This window comes from Trematomus bernacchii, unplaced genomic scaffold (assembly GCF_902827165.1).
Source record: "Trematomus bernacchii unplaced genomic scaffold, fTreBer1.1, whole genome shotgun sequence".
Lineage (NCBI taxonomy): Eukaryota > Metazoa > Chordata > Actinopteri > Perciformes > Nototheniidae > Trematomus > Trematomus bernacchii.
In genome coordinates this window covers 19437215-19458579 of record NW_022987739.1, presented here as the reverse complement: position 1 = coordinate 19458579, position 21365 = coordinate 19437215, and the positions used below count along the sequence as shown (strand labels likewise).

General features: G+C 39.5%; 1 protein-coding gene across 1 annotated transcript in view; it reads right to left on the bottom strand.

Moving 5' to 3' along the window:
* Positions 1–21148, bottom strand: part of LOC117495936 (BMP/retinoic acid-inducible neural-specific protein 3-like) — a 53290-nt gene extending 32142 nt beyond the window's left edge. The window contains exons 1-2 of the mRNA XM_034147548.1: positions 20827–21148; positions 4011–4379 (exon numbers count right to left, since the gene is read on the bottom strand). Of these exons, the coding sequence (XP_034003439.1) occupies positions 4011–4231 (221 nt within the window). The 5' untranslated portion in view covers positions 4232–4379; positions 20827–21148. The remainder of the gene's footprint in view (positions 1–4010; positions 4380–20826) is intronic.
* Positions 21149–21365: the final 217 nt, after the last annotated feature.

The following is a 21365-nucleotide window of genomic DNA, read 5'->3' as shown; positions in this document are numbered from 1 at the left end:
GGAAGATTTACAGGCTATTTACTTTTTAGGTTCGTTTTTCCTTTTAATATCATCGCTATTAATCAATGCCGCATTGTGGTAATCTAGAGAGCCTCAAACACAACCTTGCAGCTGACAGAAACCTCTCGGGGGATTCTGTGATAATGCAGAGTAATAAGTACTAAGAGCTCACTAATCACTTGGCCACATGATAAGACCATTAATCTTGCCGCCCATGCAGCTCAGCTCCGAAGGATTTCTGCCTTTTTAGCCAGAGAGCGAAATATTAAAAAGCTTTAACGCGGCAACCGATCACTGAAGCCATAAAGCATGCTTGCACAGATCCATAGATGTCAGGAACCCATGTCTGTCTATTTCCAGGAGCCTGGACAACATCCTGCTAAATGACGACGGATATGATTCATGACACTATCTCTGCTAATTTGGAGGCATGCCGATACCTTGGACTGTGTTGCTGTCATGACAAATCATAATTTTTTTCCGCTGCTAATCAACATATTTCATTTGACCACCTGATCAGGTGACTCCCTGAGGGTTTGCAAGACAGCTGAAAGTAATCTACAGCCAGCAACATTAAATATCCGTCCCAGCATGTCCCAGATGATGTGAACACAGACTGTGGGAAACCTTTTCAGCATGACAGCACAGGCCAAATAATGCCGTCTGCCTACTAAATAACCATGAATAGGGTTTTTCATATTTTCCACTGTTGTGCATCAAATATGCAGCTGTATTGAATTTTGATGTTACAGAAAAAGAAAGGAAAAGCAATGTACCGTTAATAAAAGCCTTCTGCAGCTTTGGATCTACTGTTCAGTTGTTAGGATAAAATGCCCTTGGATTGACCTTGTCTTCCATTTTATAAGTTTCCTAACTGTTTTACAGCAGATGTACATACCTAAGTTAATTCAACCAAGACAAATGAAAGTTCACTCCCTTCCCTCTTCGTCTCTATAATTTTATTCAACTTCACCTGATTTAACTGCGATGCATTTCATTGCAAGCAATTTGGTTTCCACTAGACTGCTTTAATAAGGGTAAGGTAGGGACATGTTCAGGGTGGGGTTCATGGTTCATATTAATTATGAGGACCGCTCTTAATTTATATTTTGTCTGAACACTCACAAACAGCTGGGTGTTGATTGGATTGTGGTACGACATTCAGTTTTAATGAAAAACATCCAGATATGTCTTTCAATGTCCTAAAAAGATACTGAATCATTAGATTTATATTTGCAAACCCTACATGTATGTACTGAATACATACTGTATACCCCCCCAAATATATATTGGAGGTACTCAGCCTTTGGGCAGCTATAGTTGTTATCAGTTAACTGGGTCATGGCTGAGCTTACTGCATTTAAAGGAATAGTTTCAACTTTTGGGAAATATATCAATCTTTTTCCCGATCAGACAAAGCGCATATTAGCAACCTTGGGAAGTTTAATGTTATTGTTTGTAAAGAGAAAAGTCGTATGTTTGCTGCTTTTGTGATGTGTTGTTGTTGCAGCAGCAATATATAGCTCAATTTTGTATGATTTAACTGGTACATTTTATCAGTTCGCAATTGCAATGTCAGTTGTTCGAAAATATATGCAGTCCGCTAGTATTACTTGTTCATCTTATGCTAAACACGGCTGAGCAAGCTAGCTCACACACCTAGACTAGATTTAAAGGGGACCTATCATGCAAAATTAACTTTTTTATGTCTTTTATACATAAATATGTGTCCCCGGTGTGTCAGGGATTAAAAACAGGCGACAACGAGCGGATACAGATTTGCTGCCGATATGACGTTATATCGGCGGCGGACCCACAGAAAGTTGCCATCAGAAACAATGCCTGACGTGTTTTGGACGTAATCTCGTCTTTGTTTACATTAGCAAGCCTCGCTAACACTCAGAGCTAACCTGTGCTGTAGAGCACATGTGTTTAAAAAGCAGGAAATAAAAAAAAGAACTCACCTTGTGATAAACCTGCAAGAGAAAAAGCAGGTTGCCGCTAGGAGTGAAGAATGTAATGTTAGCAGAGGCTGCTGGCATCTTAATATGAATACTGCAGTTGTTGCTAATCCGTAAAATCAACAAACAACTGTTTGTTCATGTTAATTGAACCTAAACTACACTACACTGCAACTAGTGCTTGTGATTATACGACAAAGCAAGCGGGTCTGACCGAATCACTGCAGCGCACCTTTAACTGGCAAGCCCGAAGGTTGCAGTTCTTCTTGCCATTTGTTTTGCCGGCCTCATGACTCATGGTGTGTTGCCGGACTCCATGTTGACTGTTACTTTGGTGCCTGTCAATAAGGACAAAGCGGGCAAGTTAGGGAGCTTGGATAATTATAGACCAATTGGTCTAGCCAGTGTGTTATCCAAAGTCCTGGAAATAATTGTGTTAGATAGATTATGTTCTTATTTATGTACCTCAGATAACCAGTTTGGCTTCAAGGCTAAGCATGGTACTGAGCTATGCATCTATGCTTTGAAGGAAATGGTAGAAACCTGTAGAAGATATAATTCCACTGTTCTGATTGGTTTTATTGATGCCTCTAAGGCTTTTGACCGAGTTAACCATCATAAACAGTTTTAAAAATTGAGACAAAGGGGTGTGCTCAACAGTATAATTAGGATCCTGGCTTATTGGTATGCCAACCAGAGCATGCGGATAAAATGGGGGAATGCAGTCTCGGCGCCATTTGGTGTTGGTAATGGAGTTCGCCAGGGGGGGCTCCTCTCACCATGCCTTTTTAATATCTATATGAATGATCTATCAGATGATTTAAGTGTCTGTAAAACAGGATGTGTGATTAGTAATGTGATTGTAAACCAGATTTGCATCGGTGCACCGGCATAAACGTTCAAGATGCGAGTGCACCGGTTGAAAGAGTGCACATCGATGCATCGATTGTAGCGTCTTTGCATCGGTAAAAAAACTATTAATTCATATAATATCCTCTCATCCTGTCAGCACTCAGCATAGACGATCTTTGATCTTTGCTTCGCACTACGGAGGCCGAGAGTCTCAGTTATCAACACACATGGAAGTCGAGGAGAAAGAGAAACACAGCGCACCGAAAAATACCTACAAATCAAACGTTTGGCAACACTTCGGATTTTTCAAGAAAGACGGTCAACTTGAAAAATCGCTCGCAAATTGTAAACGATGCCGTGCCGCTTTAAAGTACACAAGTACAATTGTACTCTACTCTGGAGAGTTTTTTAAGGTAAAAAAGGCAAAAAAGAAACAGCATGATGGGATGCGCAGTACTAGTAGAGAGAACCAAATATGTAAAGCACTTTTTTGTTAATTTATGATTTGCTGCATATAAGGAATAAAACAAAAATCCTCTGTCGTACCATATTGAAGTATCATTATTTTGCATCGTGTTGAATCGCTATCGTATCGCCCCGAATCGCATAATGTTGAATCAAATCGTATCGAACTGTATCGCAACAGGGGTGAATCGTATCATATCGTATCGCCTGCTGTTTCAAATGTATCGTTAATGTATCGTATCGTTGGCAGCGCATCGCATCGGCCTCAGTGATGGAGATGCACACCCTAGTATACTGCTTAGAAAACCAAGGTGGTGCAGTGCAAGTGAAATGTTTTGTAATGCACAAGTCAACACGTTCCATGCTCTCTTGAGAAATCTGATGTACAAATTCATCTGTCGATTGAATGTTTCTCATAACTGTCATTATGCTGCTTTCAAATCCGTGTCTCAGTGCTGTACGATACCAGTCACATCTGTGGAAACATTGGTATAACTGCCTTTTTTATTTTATATTTGAGTCTTGTATGTCTTTTAATAATGGACCAAGAGTCTCTTCAATAAAAGCTGATGATGATTATGCATGTGGCAGTTATTTACACACAGACGATCTTTCTAAGGACAACCATGGTGACGGTTTGATGTGGCTGCTGGGAGATTTGTCATGCATATACAAGGGGCAGTGATATAGTAGGAGTTTAAAGTGGCCCTTCTTCCTGCTGTCACGACTCACCTGTATATCTTGTATCTGGTGGAGAAGCCTTGCCGGTTCTTCTCCACAAAGTCAATGTACTCCGGGGAGTGGTGGAAAGGCCCTTTATCAGACAGGAGCCAGTCCAGGGGGCCCCCGGGCTTGTCATTGGGGAGGCTGGCTGTCGCTCCTGCTGCTGTTACTGAAGACCGTAAACACAGCCAGCAGTGAAGGCTCAGGCTGAGGACGCCCCATAGAGCCATCAGAGAGGGAGGGAGCGAAGGAGGGGTGAGGGTGGTGATGGTGGAGGGGAGGAGGGCCGGGGTTCAGCAGCCAAAGCCACTTGTCGTTAGTTGGCTCCTCCACTGGGATGACCGGGGGACCTGCATCACCTCAACGCCCCCCGAACACCTACACACAGAGACAAAGGTTCGGATAAGTATACATAACAACACCCTCTTACAAAATAAAAAGCCACAGAGAAAGATCAAATGTACAATATTTCAAACTTTAGCAGCAGCATGATGTGCAGCTAGTTGTATGAATTGTTATTTATTTGAAAAGAAAATATTACAAAGACATGTGATATCAGCCGGTCATTTCTAACATTGTTGATAAGGAATTGATCATTTTACTAGTGACTCAAGAAGAAACCTCTTCAACTGCTAAATACTTTAATTATAGGCAGTTTTTATTAATGGAACCAAACGCAGCATGTGAATCCGACACTTTTAAATATCACATTGACATTTTCAAAAATGTCATCTTCTTTTTATGGTTGTGACCATGCAAAAAAATACAGAGCTATGTTTTCATATTAGCATGTCATGCACTGGTCTACTAATTTAGAGCAAATTGGGTCTTGATCAAAGAGCAAAGTCTTCCAAAACCATTTTTTGCGTTTACATAGCCAAGCTGTTTTGTTTGGATTCACAGCATTAACCACATTTGCTGGTATTTGTATGTTGATGTGTGCTGTCTGTATAATTCTCAGTGTGACAGAGACTATGTAATGGTGTTGCATGTAAATGGATGTTTTTAGTTACTGTTGATTGTGTGTTCATGCCCAGGGACTGCAGATGGACATGAGCTAATAGATGGTACCGGCAGAAATCACATTTCTTTTTTTGATTAATGCTTGCTTTTACAGGGTCTATCTTGAAAAAGAATCATACTAATGTGTATTAATTTGACTGTGTTAAGTTGCAAATGAGACTGCGGTCGTATATGTCACACAAATTGTTAAATATGCAGACATGACGCACAAAATGTCCTTTAAAGTGGCTTGCTAAAGTATTCAAACCCCTTCCCATAACTCAGGCTTATGCACAACCTCACTGTTTTTTGATCACTCAAAGTGCTTGAATTGGGGAACCTATTGTTCACATATTAATCACAATCCAGCCACATTCACTGGCAATGACCAAACATAGCAAAAGTGGATTCCTGGAAACTGTATTGTAGAACATGATGAAAATCTGAATGAAAGTAGGAGCATTGCAAGAGATCTGACTCAATATCATGACAAATCAATATTTCTTGATTTTCTTTTTCCTACCTTTTATTTATTTGTTTAAAAATACAAACTCATATTGTTACAAAAAGTATAAAAACAAAAAAAAACAAAGAAACATGCCTAAGATTGAAAAACAAAAATATATATATATAATAGGACAGAGCCAGACCAACTATTGCAGTGTGCCTAATATAATCATGAATAGTCTTTTCATTAATCATTTTGTCCACTGTGTGCACTCACATCAAATATACATTTACGAATTTCTTCCTTATATTCTATCGATGTTACACTTAAAAAATGTCACATGGAAAGAAAAAACCTCTTCAGCTACGAACCCCAGTGTTAACATAACCCTTATCACTGATAGGTAAAACGCCCTTGCAATGACCTTGTCCTCAAGTTTAATCTGTTCATAAACCACATAATACAACAGATTTACATTTACAAGTTTTTTCAGCCACGACAGATGAAAGTTCACTCCCTTTTTTTCCTGGTCTCTATCATTTAATGCGAATTCACCTGATTTAATGGAAGTGCATTTGATTGCATGCAAGTAATATCATTTCCAATAAAGTGCTTTAATAAGGGCCACGTCGTAGCATATTTTAGGTGGGCTTAAGGTTGCTGAAGATCATGATTCACGTGAATTATAAAGGCCCCCCTCTCTAAAAAACAAAGAGTGGAAATATTGTACTGTGGAACATGATGTAGAACCGAATAACACCGCCAACAATGTGAGAAATCAATGAGTTCAATACCCCAGGGCATGCTGGGAGACTTCCCTACACTCAAACCTTGGGTTACTGCAATATCAATCAATATAAGCTAACACCATCTGCTTGACTCTAATAAACACTCTAATATTCTTCCTCCATTTTCATTTTCAAAATGGTGTTTTAAAACGAAACCTTTAACATTTTATGAGAAAAAAAGTAAAAGAAAATTATTTTTGACATTTTATAAAACTGAAGATGATTTGTAAAAAAATGAATCAAAGATTGATCCATAATAAAATAAACTGCCCGACAAAACTAAAATTGGTTTTCTCAAGGGCTGCTGGTGAAATGAGTCATCAAATAAATCCAAGCACTTTAAAGTTAAATGCGCTGTGCTCTGAATCAACCTTTCTTCTTTGAGGAAAGAACAATTTAACACTTTTGCTATGATTCATCACTTCCATCCTTCCCTCCTACCACAATAACTTTATTTTTGTACATACCGGTGATTAATAATGAAACACATAGCTGTTATACTGTTAATACTTTGTGATTAAATAGTTTTGCCTCTAAGTGTGAATTCATTCCGTCAAGTCTAATTGCTGTGCAGCTGTTTTGAAAATTGTACTCATCTTCCTTCAACACTCGCTTTTCTCTAACAAGCAACAAAAGTTGTACCTCAAATGCAAATGTTTTTAAGTAAAGTACTCATGCACACACACACACCCAGAGTCACACTTTTGTTGGTGAAATAAGAAGTCGCTGTGTTTCATCCAACTACCTGCTGTTCAGACTGCTGTCCAGGGCTTACAATTGTCTCCATCACCACCTTGAGACCTGTCAATCATCTCCCCCTGCTGTTACACACTCCTTTGCTGTGTGTGTGTGTGTGTGTGTGTGTGTGTGTGTGTGTGTGTGTGTGTGTGTGTGTGTGTGTGTGTGTGTGTGTGTGTGTGTGTGTGTGTGTGTGTGTGTGTAGGGTTTGAGTCCCATTACAGTATTCTGATGACAATCTGTCAAGTTAACTCAGCCATATGACCATGTGTGTGGGTGTGTGTGCACATGTGCGTTTCAGAAATCATTACTCTCAGAAAACACAGCAGACAGAATGGGATGAGGGCACAACAGCCGGAGGTGGATAGAGAGAGATTTAAAATGTAATAATACAAACAATATTACATTCCTCCTGCATGCTTGAATCCTCGATAATTAGCCCTATGGCTGCCTATTTTTGTGGACGCATATCATATTTTTAAATAACACCAGATCAATTTCAGGCCGACTGTCATTGCTCCCAGGACTAGGCCTGCCTGACCTCGGTGTGTGTGTCTGTGTGTGTGTACATACACTATCACACTATCATTATGTTTTAGTTTGCTATTATGATAATAGGATTTCATTGGCAATAGAGCGCTGCAGGAATGAGTCCCAGATCACGGAAATTAGTTAACATTTTAACATGTCGTTTTTTTTTTTTATTGGTTTTGAGATATTTCAATATCCTGATTGACAAGTTGCAGAGTTACCACAAAGTTTGTGGAGTCACCAAAAACTTAATTGTGACTGCGTTTGCATGATCTTTGTGAATCGGAATGTTTTTTGCAATGAGGCTATTGCATAGAAGAGGGAACATTTTTGGACCAGATGTATGCATATTAATTTTTTTCTACAGGTAGAGTGTATTTTCGTTAAGTATAGTTTCATTTAAAAATTCATTGAGTCATGAATAACAGTTAAAAAACCTTGGACTTAAATTAAAATGCAACTTCATTGCAACATTTCAGTAAGATGTTCAGATATGTTATGCTAGTAGCAGCTAATTTAGCCCCACACCATTAGCCTCAAGCAAAGATGAAGAGTAGGCTACACTCTGTGCATAAAAAATTGAAATTGCCTCAAGTGATGTTAGTTGAATGCTAATTCATCAGATTGAAGCTCCCTGTGGAGTCACAAAAGGCTTTACTTAATGTCAACCTTTTTTTGTACATATGCAGTAGTACTCTCAAACACCTGTCAACAGAGTGGTGGCGGCCCCCTGAGCAAATCGCAAGTCACATTCCAAGGTTTGTAGGTCAGTCTTTGCACAAATTCCTTTCAAAGCTCTGTAGTGTTTTACATGGAACACTCTAAACACATCAGGCTTTGGTTCGATTGGTATTTGTGTAACAGGACTGGGCAGATAAAGAGGAAAGTGGTAGTGCAGCAATCACGACAGAGGCAGTGTTCAAATTCAAAAAAGGCTTTATTGCTATCAAACTCAAAAATACCTTCCAAAGAACAAAGGCTAACGTAGCCGGGCCGCTAACCGACTTACCAGCTTACCAAAACGTGTTCTTACACTGGGAGCCTCCTGCTCCTTCCATGTGCCACACACAACTGACCAACTCTGTGTGCTTTGTCTCCCTTGAGGGAGTGATTAGCACCAGGTGTGTGGGTCTCCACACCTGCTCCCAATACTGCTAATTGGAAGAGGGTGGAGCCACCTGTTGGGAATGTAGGTGCCTCCCACTACCCTGCCTCTCAGCCCCTTACATTTGATTAAGTCTTAAATGAAGTCTTATGGTTTTAAATCCTAAGTAAATCAAGTGTCAGAGCCCTCAAGTCCTAATCAACCCTCAGTATGTTTTGAAACATTATTTACTGACCACACATCTCACACATATTTGTATTTCAACCAACATACACATATGCTTTTAGTTCTACACATGTGTAAGGTTGGACAACACTTTGGATAACAAGTGTTAGAGGTAGAAGCCGCTACTCTTTATTTATCTAATATATCATATTCCAATTACTTGTATATAGACTCTCCTTGCACTATTTATATTCTATTTTATTTGTATTTACTTGCACTATTGTATCTGTTTTATTGTGTTGCACTGCTGGAGGAGCCTGTGACTTAATATTTTCATTGACATATCTACACTGTAGCTATGTACAAATGACAATAAAAGCCTTGAATCTACAAGCTCCCTTGCTCCTGTACCAAAACAGAAATGGGCTGATGTCAAAAGGTGTTTGTTTCTTTGGTGCAAACATAACATAATACATCATTTCGCTTAATAGTTCTCACTCTTAGCTCCAAAGGTATTTTACCATTTGCTTGGTTTGCATTTTCCCCCTTGGTCTAGATTCCAGTTTTAAAGATGACATGTTTGCAAACGGGCAGCAAATTGACCAGAAGGCCAATGATCATAATTAAAGATAACTATCAAACATTATATCCCAACTGTCCACACAACAGGTTCCAGGCTTTGATGGTCCAACATGTCAATGCAGCCAAAAGAATAATTGGCACAATAATTGCAACGTGTTTCCCCGCACAGTCTGAATAATAAAAGTCTCCAGTTCGAAGTCTCCACAGCATGCTACTGAAAGAAAAATAAGAACGGGGATAAAGATACCCAATACTGAAACGGAGTGTATTCTCACCAATTCTGTATTAACTTATTTTGTTGTTGATGCCTTTAAGCTGTGAAAGAGTCCTTCGGCAATTTTTTGTTCTCATTCCAGCGGTGTTGAATAGTTTATTCGCACAGAAGAAGAGCTGTCTTTTCCGGCTTTTCTGTTATCTTCTGCCATGCTCAATGTTCCAGCATCACACTTAGCTCTCTATAGGCTACCTACAGCAGCGGAGGGCCACACAGACAGCAGCATCTGTGTGTGGTTTGACAACATCTGACTTTAGGGTTGTGTCTTACTCAACAAAGGAGGTTATGTTTTTGGCTCATTTGGTCTGTTTGTCTGCGAGTAGGATTACGGAAAGACTATAGACCCAATTGACCCGAAAGTTGGTGAAAGGGTGAAGCACGGACCGTGGAATAACCTATTTCTGTAGCAGATACAACACGTTTGGCATATACGAATGAAGTGTCATTTAGGTTAACATTGCGAAATAGCGCCTTTGTGCTGCATTTTTGTGGTTTTGGAATAATCAAAAAGCTGGGAGAGAATTCATGTGAACGCCCCCTTAAATGTGAACAACTTAAAAAACAGTGTTGTTATCGCTCTGAGCGATGAAACACTAACCATTGTCTTTGTAGCATGCATGTTGTTTCCAATGTACTACTTTAATCTCTTGAACACACACAAACGGAATGGGAATTGGCACCTTCCAAGGAGCACATGAATGCATTCTTGGCAGAGTGCCATTATAGTTATCTTAAAGCATCCTATTTGAGATTAGCTGTATGATGATGTGTAATGTGACAATGTCTACACTGCCATAAACTTGGCCTCAAAACAGCTACAAGTGCATCCTTTGTTAGGTGAGTCTGAAAATTACCCTTCGTCTTCACCGTGACTCAATATATTATAGGTGAAACACTGCCTTGACTCACAAAGTGCATGTTTTGTATAGAGTGACCTATCTCTAAGGGGTGTGCATGGTGTGTTAATAGAAAAATATATCACAGAGGTGACATTAAAAGACTCTTTAATCCTATCATCCTACAGGCAGCTGTCCAAAAAGCTGATGCAGGAGAACACTCTCTGTTCCCTGTTGCTCGCTTGCTCTCTTTTCCTTCCTCTCACTCTCTTTGTGTCTTTGGTTTTTTGTCTCTCCATCCTCAAACACACTCCCTTCTTTCTCTGCATTCTCAAATACCTCTAAAACCCGATATGGACTCACATCCTCCGTTATTTGTTCACCCACTTGAAATGACATGTCTGTAAACATTGGTTGTTTTCAAGCAGGTCTGTGCCAGTCTTATAATCACATTATCACCCAAACAAAGCCCTCCACTAAGCCTTTGTTATATACTGCCTAGAAGAGATCAGATAAATGCCATTTTCACTTACAAGTGTATTATGTCACACATCCCACCTAATACAATCACCGCTTTTCATCAAACAATGTTAGTGAATGCTTCTCCTTTAGGCAGAAAAAAAAAGAAACAAAATGTTGGGTGATTCAACAAGAAAGAATTTTCATTTCAAACAGGAGACAAGCACCCGGGCTGCAGTGAATCCACTTGAATATGATTTTGCACAACGTGGGCCACCAATAACCCGGGGCTGTTTGGAGCCTCTGTATAAAATGAAATCTCTGTTTGTTCCTGTGATGTCCTCTCAATGGAATTGTGAGGAGAGTGTAAATGATGGGGGAATAGATTTTCCCACACATGAATGTAATGAGGACTTTGGTCTCTGAACAGGCAAATGCCAGGAATAATATCTTTCAGAGGCAGGATGTGGCATCCTACAGCAGCCTTTTACCAATTACCCATGTAGATTTGAGCTTTTAACTGACTGTTTTGTTTTCTAATGTTTTCATAACCTCCTTTCAGAATTAGAAAACCTTGCCAGATATGCTCTCGCAGCACCAAGGTAATCATAACGGTAAGTTTAAATTAAAAACAGTATGAGCTGTCAGAAGCATTTTTTCTGCTTTTGGAAACATCCGTTAACAGGCCCTCAAGGTTTAGAAATGGCTCTCTGGCGAAATAAACATTCAGCTTGTGGCCTCCTTGCAAAATCGCCTCTGCCTTGTCATGTGACGCACTATTTTTCCGGCATAAAAAATAGCTGAAACATTTGCAGAGGAAATGTATAGTATACCCCTTCTTAGAATAGAAAGGAAGCAGATATTTGCAATTTATCTCTCAAATGACACCAATGTCAAGGACCTGTGTGTTTCTGCAGGAAATGAATATCTGTTTCAAAGTGTTTTATGTTCTGTCAGAACGGTCAAGAAAGGAGGGGTTTAAACAAATGGCCGTTTCGAGAGAGACACAGCCAACACTGGATCAAACGCTACAACATTTTAAAGCCCACTGCCCGTCATAATGACAGGCTAAATTATGTAATCACCAGTGAATATAAAATACATTATCTGCACAATTACTTAACAAGTCGACTGTGATGACTCATGTCACCTGTAATCTCTTGTTGTTACAATGGCAGAGAAAGAGAGTTTAGTTTCCCAGTAATTTTTCTTCCTGAGGGCATTTATATTTGAAAAGAAAAATGATTGGATATGGAATGATTTAAAAATATTATTTTAATTTTAAGGTTTTGTAATTGTATGTTGTGCCTCTATATGTCTCCATGCTTTAATGTTCAAAAGGTCTCTATTTTTTCTCATATTGCCTGTGCTGCAGTACCTCTTTTCACCCTCTGTCTGAAACCAGAGTCCAGTCTGCTCTGATTGGTTAGCTGGCCGGCTCTGTTGTGATTGATCAATCGCGTAGAGATGTACCACCCCTTAGCCTATCGCGAACAATGTGTTGTAGCACCAGCCAATAGATACACGAGTGTTACGTGGTGATGACACTATGTCGCGGCATTAAAACAAAGGAGTCCAATCGAGGAGTGTTAGGCAGGGAAGGAGTGTGTGAGAAACTGTCTCTGGTATTAACATTGGGATTTAAGCCTTTGCAGACCATTTACATGCACTAAAACAATGTAACACACTACAGGGAGAGGAAAACCCCATAAAGCATGATAGGGCCTCTTCAACCAAGGACATGCTATTTGCTCGTTGAACTGGTATGACCCAAAAATAGAGATAACCTCAGTCAATAAATTCAATCAAGAAACCAAATTGAAAATGTAAAAAACTGGAGTACGTGTTGGAAGACAACCACTCAAGCAAAAAGGAAAACATGCTCATAACATTCTCATATATTGAAATGTATTTCCCTAAGGCATAATGTTAAGAAAAGTCAACAAAACGATGAGAGTGAGTCAAAGGCATTTTTCATTACGAGCACTACTGGTGGTTACATTAAGGTACGATGTACACAGTGTGGGCCTGGCACGTCCTGCGGCTATTTGGAACCTCTGTGTGGAATCACATCTCTCTTTGTATTTCCACTTTCCCTGTACCATTACATACATTGAAAAAACATCCATATTGGAGTTGACATATTGTAAATGTGCAAATGTGTCATTTTGGTGAAATACATCATTTAAAAAAAGCCATGGTGGGTAATATTATTGACGTTATTCAAGAAATGATGTGATGGAGTCGCAGACTTTGAGAGCTTAATTAAATTAAATGGCCGGTCTTGCCACTTTGAGTTAATATCTCAATTGATTTTGACAACGAGAACAAGCTCACTTATTTGCCTTTCCCACCAATCTGTGATTTTTTAGATGAATAGATTATCTGTCTTCACAAGATTTGGGAGCACTTCTTCCAGGCAGCACTTCCTGTAACTTTGTGCGGCTGCCAGAATCCCATCTTCCCTGCAGAGTTATAGGTCTAGCTACTAAATGCAGTGTTGGGTCCTGAATCTCACCCTTTCTTTTGGAGGATACAGTAAGCTTGATGAGATGTGGGAACCCCCGAGCCTAATCTTTTTTTCGAGCATTTCAGCAGTCGTGTTCATTGGAGAGCGGGACAAAGCAGAGCATTCATTCCCCAAACATCTGCTCTCTTTTGGGATGACGGAGCCGTATCGGTCACCTACCTGAGCCTCGTGTGTGTAGATGTATGTATGTGTGTTGTTGCAATGTGTGTTCATATCCAGTACTGGAACACTCGCCAAAGCAGATCCTCTTAGTTGGCACTGCATGTATGCAAATTGAAATGAGTCTCTTTTTGTGATACCTCACACTTTGAACACATTTGAAGGGAAAAAAGAGATGGAGTGTAGGCGCACGCTTTGCAGGGGGTGGAGGGGGCTTGATTAAAACATTTCATTATAATTTCTCCAACAGTATCCGCTTTGTAATTTTTCTGCTAGCCAACCCTGAAATCATCCTCAAAGTAGGGAAACAGGAACTGATAAACTTTACATCTTCCCCTCCGTGCTGACTAATGAGGTTTTTGGCCCTAATTAACCCAGTTATCTTCTCCTCCAACAACTGTCAACAATACCTCTCAAACTGGCACCAGCGGTGAAACACAGCCTTTGTGAAATTATAATATATGACTGCCAGTTGCACTCATCCGGCTGTCTTACAAATAAATACAAAGGATGAGCTCCCGTCGTGTCCTCGGAAAAAAACCACATCAAAGCAAAACATGTTGCATTGTAAAGCGCAGCTACAAACAATCACGAACACACACGTACAGATCTACAAATGGGCGTATAAAAGCGCCAGACATGAAAACTCAAAGTATGAAAACTCAAAGTGATAGTGCATGAAAAGCAGATGTTGCTTTGCTTTTTTGTTTTGCTCAAACGTTTGTGAAGGTGTTTTTCTGTGAACTACTGGATTAACTGTTTAACCTCCTAGATATGTTGTAGCTCTAAATTAGGGATTGAATGGTTTGAAAAATAATACAAAAAATAACCCACCAAAAACCCCAACATAAGGCAATAACATTTAAAACAAATTTAAAAAGATAAGCACCGTAAAGTCTGACTTAAATTATGATGATTTGCATTTTAGCTTCAATATTATTTATCTCTTATAATCCATTTTGTATGTAAATTAGTTAAGTGGTGCCACACAACAAAGAACAAATGTATTTACTTTGGTTTTTTACATGGGCTGCTGTTATAATGATGCAGACTCATTTATGGAGATTGTATATTTAGAGATATTATTAATAAGAAGAGCACACAAACTGAAACAGCCTAATTGTTTTGGGTCTGTGAACCCCAGTGCTGCATATTTAATAATTAATTATTATTGAAGAATGTATTAAATTAGTTTGTTTTTTTCATCTGACAGAATCTAACCCAAAGTATAACAATTTACTGTAGCGTTTTCAATTGTTTTGCCACAAACTGTGCTTCCACATTCGTAAAGAGTGCCCCAATATGACATGTCTTTACCAAAGCCTAGTCCTTAAGAACACTGTATTTTTTGTTCCTAACGAAAGCTTTTTCTATGCATTTTGGCCTTTTTTCTACAACCGAGCAGTTTTAGGTCAATGAAAACTGACATTTGTAAAACACTAGGGTCGATATTTTTGAGAAACTTCACTTTCAATCTTTTCGTGTAGTGTTTTAACAAAGGCCCCAGAATGTTCTACATTTCCCCTAATACAATATCCTGATGACACAGACCCCAAACCAGTTTTAAATGTTACCTGTGTGTGTGTCCTAACCTGTACACTGGCCATGACAGCAATTCAATTGTGTTTTTGCATGTTTATGGACATGATTTCTTTTTTTTTTGTGGACAAGACTTTATTTAAAGAGTAAATAGGGACAAAACTTGTTTTAAAAAATACCCCTCTAAGTGGACTATGCCTGTAACCATTTAGCAGCTGTAAATATAGGACAGGAACAAAGGAGAGAGTAGGGTAACATTGCTATACAGTGTCAAAGTCTGCGGAGCGAGGCGTTGACACTTTGCAGTTATTTTAACCCTTGATATACTACTATCTGTCCCCAAACCTAACCAAGACGTTGTTGTGTCTTAACCAAAAACCCATTGTCACATTGTAAATCTGATTTTTTTTAGATTGATTTGTAACAGTCAAGGCAACTGATAAAAAAACATTTCATTAACAGAATACAAAATCCACCATTACGTTATTACGGATTACATCTTGTGTTATTGGCTATTCATCAGTAGTTATATATTCCTTTTTGTTTGCTATAGAATAATAAACTCCAAAAACAAACATAACAGAAATCCAAATAGACGAATTTGGGACCTGGGAGAAGCAGAAATATGCGAAAAAAAGAACCGCCAACATCAATCACAGTTATGGAGCATATGAAAATCCATTGTATCTACTGTAACCTTGTTATACAGCAGGAGTCTCAAAGAACAAACAGCTTTCTGTAGCTGGCTTCTGAAACATGCCATCCATTCATGTTAATAAGCAATTCTCAAAAAATGAGTAAACGTCATGAAATATCAAGCGGTTTGAACATTGATTAAACAAGAATAAGCAAAGCTCCGAGGTTATCTGCCTGTTAGTCAGTTTGCTGGGGTTTGGTTGTTACTGCTAGACAGAAATCCAAATCGTCTAAAATTGCTGTGTTCTAAATTCAATCAAAGCAGTTGATCAACATTTAAACCAGGTAACAGTTAGACCTGGTCAGTGTGTGCCACAAATACACCAGTGATTTGTTATAGTGTGTCATTGTTTTCTAGGATCAGAAATGTACCTAACATCAGAAACGACTTTTGTAAGATCCCATTCGATATTTCAACCAATATTCACAAAGACAGCATCTTATTACAAATGGGAAAGGCAGTCTTTTTTGGGTTTTTTATTTGGCAAACAATCCATACAGTATAACGTAAGGTTTAAGAACATGTCTCAATAGAAGGAGAGGAAAATGTTGCAAATAGTTTAGAATGCTGCTAGCTAAAGGCTCACGATTGTGGCTACTGTAGCTTGATGTTTATGTAGCTAGCTTGAGCCTTACAAAAAAAAGCCTTAAAAAAGACAGTATGTGAAAACAGAAGGGTCATTTTTATACAACTTAAACATTTTAACATCAGGTCTTAAAGTATATGCGAAGCTATTGTACTTGTACTTGTACTTGTTTAGGGTTACCAACTGTTTGTTTTTTCACCAAAACAGGCATTTATCCTATCTGTGATCCAAACCAAATGTAAAATAAAGTGATCCCACTATGTGTTGTTGGAATCTTTTAGGAAATAGTTTGACGATTATAAAGATACATTTGTGAATAGCAACTACATTTGACCTGAATTTGTGACATTACATTTTAATCTCGTCCCTTGACTGCAGGGACGAGAACATTTATTCCATCTATTTGTTTGCCTTTTTCAGAAAACTGCTTACTCAAGCGTCAAGGAGCATAAGGAATAAATCACATCTGAAATCCCATTTTATCCCTCAACCAATATTTCCAAAAAAAAAAAAGCATTGCTCATAAAAATGGAGAAACTACCCAGAAGACATCTCCAAGGCCCAGCATGGAAACAGATCAGGCCAACAAATCCGTTCTCTCACAGAAGCAAGATCGTATTTTGGCTGCAGGAAGCATTAACCTGATGAAAAACCAAAGCAAATGGACCTTTTTTAATACGGCGACAATTCATTATGGAAGACGGCTTGCAATGAAGCCAGCCACCTCACAGTCTGCAATATACATTTCCTATCATCACGCAAATAGGAAAAAAATTATGCTAAATATAATAACAAAAAGCTAACTCCCATATGTCCATGCTCCCACGAATCAGTTCTATACAAACCTTGATATTTGATTGTCAATATAACTCGGCAAGTACAGACAGAACATGTGTGTGTGTGTGTGTGTGTGTGTGTGTATCTCAGAATGTATGTGCGTGTTAATCTTTTCCTTGATGACTGTGGCAGCAATAGGAGATTAATTATACGGGCGGAGTCAATCAATTACTCAGCTGGCGGTCCATATGTGTGTACATGTGAGGCTTTTAACACGTTGAAATGATGTGTGCAATTTCCAATCTTCAAGGGTGTTGTCGCAAATCATTTGAAGCTATTGTACATTTTCAAGTTGAAAGCAAACAGGAGAAAAGTCACCTTAATAATTGCTACTCAGACTGTAAAACTTCTGGCTTGCACGTGTTTTATATGGGCTGCATATCACCGAGTGAGCAAACAGAGACTAAGGCTTCTATAAATCTCAGTAAAACACAAATAGATCTATTCGGCTGGTGGCCTTTCACACACAGGGACAAAGGTTGCAATGCATTCCTTTTGCACTTTTCTCTCTGGATTTTTTTTTTTAGCTTCTGTCTTCTACTGGAACATTGGCCAAATAAAACATGATTCTGGTCTATTCTTACTTCACTTCCTTTAGGAGATGTAGAAAGCATGCAATCTGTTAAGGCTGTTATTTTCACGTCATCTTGTCGTTGTACGTTGAAAATACACCCTTCAACATTTCCTTTGTAAGGCAGCTTTAACTTCCCGTCGTGTTATTTTCTCCCCCCTTTCTTTGGTGTTCGGTCAGTTTTAACAGCTCCAAAAACCATTAATCATCACTAACTTTTATTTAACACCCGTTTAAGCTATACACACTGTCTTAGACTACTGGTTTACATAGATGCTGTCACTGCAGTGAATAAGCAAAAAATAGACACTGAAAATGAATCCCAAAATTAACATGGTTGTCGATTTGTTAGTGTGAACTATCTGATGGATGAATATAATCTAGGCTGTTTACCCATTCAATTCCTATGATTCATTTTTGACCAGGAAAAACACAGGTATTACAAAGTTGAAGTGCTGATCAGCAATTGTATAAATAGTATGTTCAAATGCCTACAGTGGAGTCATAAGTCCTTTAGGCAATCAAATCTAAAACACAATATTTGTGATTGATGACAGTAGTAAATTGGTCAGATTTGACCCAAACATGACAGGAGTGTTTAAGATTCGTTTTGTGGCGATAACATGACATAACGAGGGAGATATTTGACGTACATTTACGTACTGATTCATTTTAGTCAAGCATTTAGTTCGTCCTTGGTTATGATAGTTGAATCGCTGATGCTAGCCTGTTTTAGTGAAAAGAAGTACCCACTTCAAACATAATGAAATTGAGTACATTACTTTTTGTGCCTCACTGCACATTTGCCGCAAGAGAAAGGAAGTGTCTCTCTGTGCTTTTACAGCATTATGTTCACTCTCTACATTCAATTACCAGTGACCTCGGAGAGAAGTTCAGTTTAATGCAACAGTCCGACTTAATCTGACATATTTTACTTTAACACCCTTGTCAGTCTCAAACCGCCCAATGATAAAAAATGTCGGTCCACTTTTACAGACATTCTCCCTTTTTTGCCTTTTTCTCATCTTGTCTTCTCAACCCACTCTTTTCCATCGGCTCAGATTAAAGTCAAACTGGTCTGTTTGCTCATTATCATAAAATAATGGGATGTGGAGATTGAGCAGATCCTGGCAAGACTTGACCCCGAAATACCACCAAAACCTGCTTAGTCAGTCATTTCTTCTTTTCATGCCCAGTTCTTTACTTTCTACCCCTTATCTTCTTATTTCAGACTTTTTACCTGTCTTTACCTCCCACTTCCTTCCTTGCAAAAATAGGTTATGATCGCATATATTTCCATGGCATTTCACGCAGAAAAGGCGCTCTTCATTACATCAAACACTTATTAGCTTTCTTACATCCCACCCACCCCTTACCGAAAGCAATAGAGAACCATTTACTCCACAGAGTATTTCCATTCCCTTGTGATGTGTTTACAGTGGCTGTGGGTGGGGGGTGGCAGATTTCCTTTCGTTTTCCCTCCTCTCCCATTCTCTCCCCAGCCATCACACCTACGGATGATGCCTCATCCATATCAGGCACCCAACACTTAACAGTAAGAACAAGGAGCCCTGTCAGGCGTGCAATCCCTCCTTAGTCTAGAAGCCTATAGATGGCTCTCTGCTCAGTCACAGTTGCCGTGTTAAAGTGTTTTTCAAGCACAATTTGTCTCCTTTTCAAGTATGTGCTCATCAGAGACATCTGTTTTTTTATCAGCGACAAGCAAATCCACAAGCAACCTGAAAGGAAAGCACACACGAAAAAACCACAAGCCTGAAATGGACATGCTAACAATGGGAACATTTAGAAATGTGTTAAGTGGGTGAGTTCTTCTTTTTTTGTGGGGCAGGAGAGCAATTCAAGGAGAGAAATCTCTCTTTTCATAGGAGGAGACAGTGTGCCTTTCAGGCCTAGACACGGTCGGGTTCACCAGTCTCCCAGGATAGATGAGGACAGCACTGAACAGTGGCCCTGTTGTGGCCCTATAAAAACTCTAAGAATCTGGCACTTCTGCCTAACACTGGCAAGTGGCAATGCGAATAACAACGGTGATTCACATATTTTTTCCCCCATAAAGCTTTGCTACAAGACCACCTTCTTGCAACTGGAGTGGGTTTCTCACTGGCTCAATATAAAGTTAAGTTTAAATAACACCTATGCCAGCCTGCCCTTGGGCCAATATGATTGCATTTAAAATGTTATTTGTTTTCTTCCAGGGCATTTGGCAGATAATCAGAGCATCCACCGACAGTCCCACAAGGCTGCCCTGACTCATGTGCCCTATTCCAGGGTTATTGCTTGAGGGTGAAATGTATAATTATGAAATCACTGAGACTTTTTATTTTTTTGAGAAAGCGAGCTGGGTTTTGTGTGCCTCCCTGGTGCTTGGCAAACGGTGCTGCGTGCACACATCAGTGTTTGAGATCTGATCCTACAGGCAAGGATGCCAATACACCCTAAGGAATATAGATTAGATATGTTTGTTGGGAAAGGCAGATAGAGGGTGGCTGTATTGGTAAGGGGTGGGGGGGGGTGGAGAAGTGAGGCAAGGAGTGAGGAAGGGCGGAGATGAGTCTGATTGTGCTCATGTATGTACTGACAAGGCATGAAAAGCAATATGGTGTATGCTTTTCCTGAAAGCAGCTGGAGATAGTTTGTTTATATGCATGAGTCATGGTCGTGCATGAGTGACTGTGTGCGTGTGTGTGTGTGTGTGTGTGTGTGTGTGTGTGTATTTGTGTTTCTGTGGGAGTTTGTACTTGTATTATGGTCAAGCCTCAGAAAGCAATACATGTACAACAGCACAGCAGATTTGTATCCAGGTCGAGCACACTGCTGTTATGTTATTTTCCAGAAAAGAAACAAAACACATTTGCAGAAAATATCCACAGGTAGGTGATGTATATGTTTTATGTTTTCTATGCTATATTCATACATCCAAATTCGATACAATAAAATGCATGATGTCAACAACTCACCGCGGTTTGGAACAGCAGGTAAAGTTTAACTCAGTATGTCCCATTCTCTTGCTGAATCTCGGTGGATCTCAACTGCCGATATTGTAAACTCATGTCACAGTTTATGAGCATTCAACAGCAACTCCGCGGAGAGAGGCAAAAAACAGCACTCCAAAAAACACTAGTACAGACTCAGGGATCCGAGCAGAGGGAGCAGTGATCGGTGCTGAAGGCTGCTCCGGAGCAATCCGTCGCACGGTTCTACACCGGCAAGAAACTTTGACTTTCGCTTGGGAGGTGAAAAGTCGTCTTATCCCAGTGTAATTCAGTTCCTGGAAGCAGAGGCTTTGACCTTTCTGGGGGATAATGACTTTACAAAATGAAATCATCCAGCAGGAGATGTAGTCAAGAGGAGAGACGAGGAGAGAGAGGAGGAGGAGGAGGAAGAGGAGGAGAGAGACTCAAGGAGCGCAAAGGGGCTGTCGGACAGGACTAAAAAGACGCGTCTGCGCATTTGTTTCAGCCACACACCGGCGGGGTCCAGCCTCGGACATATGCGA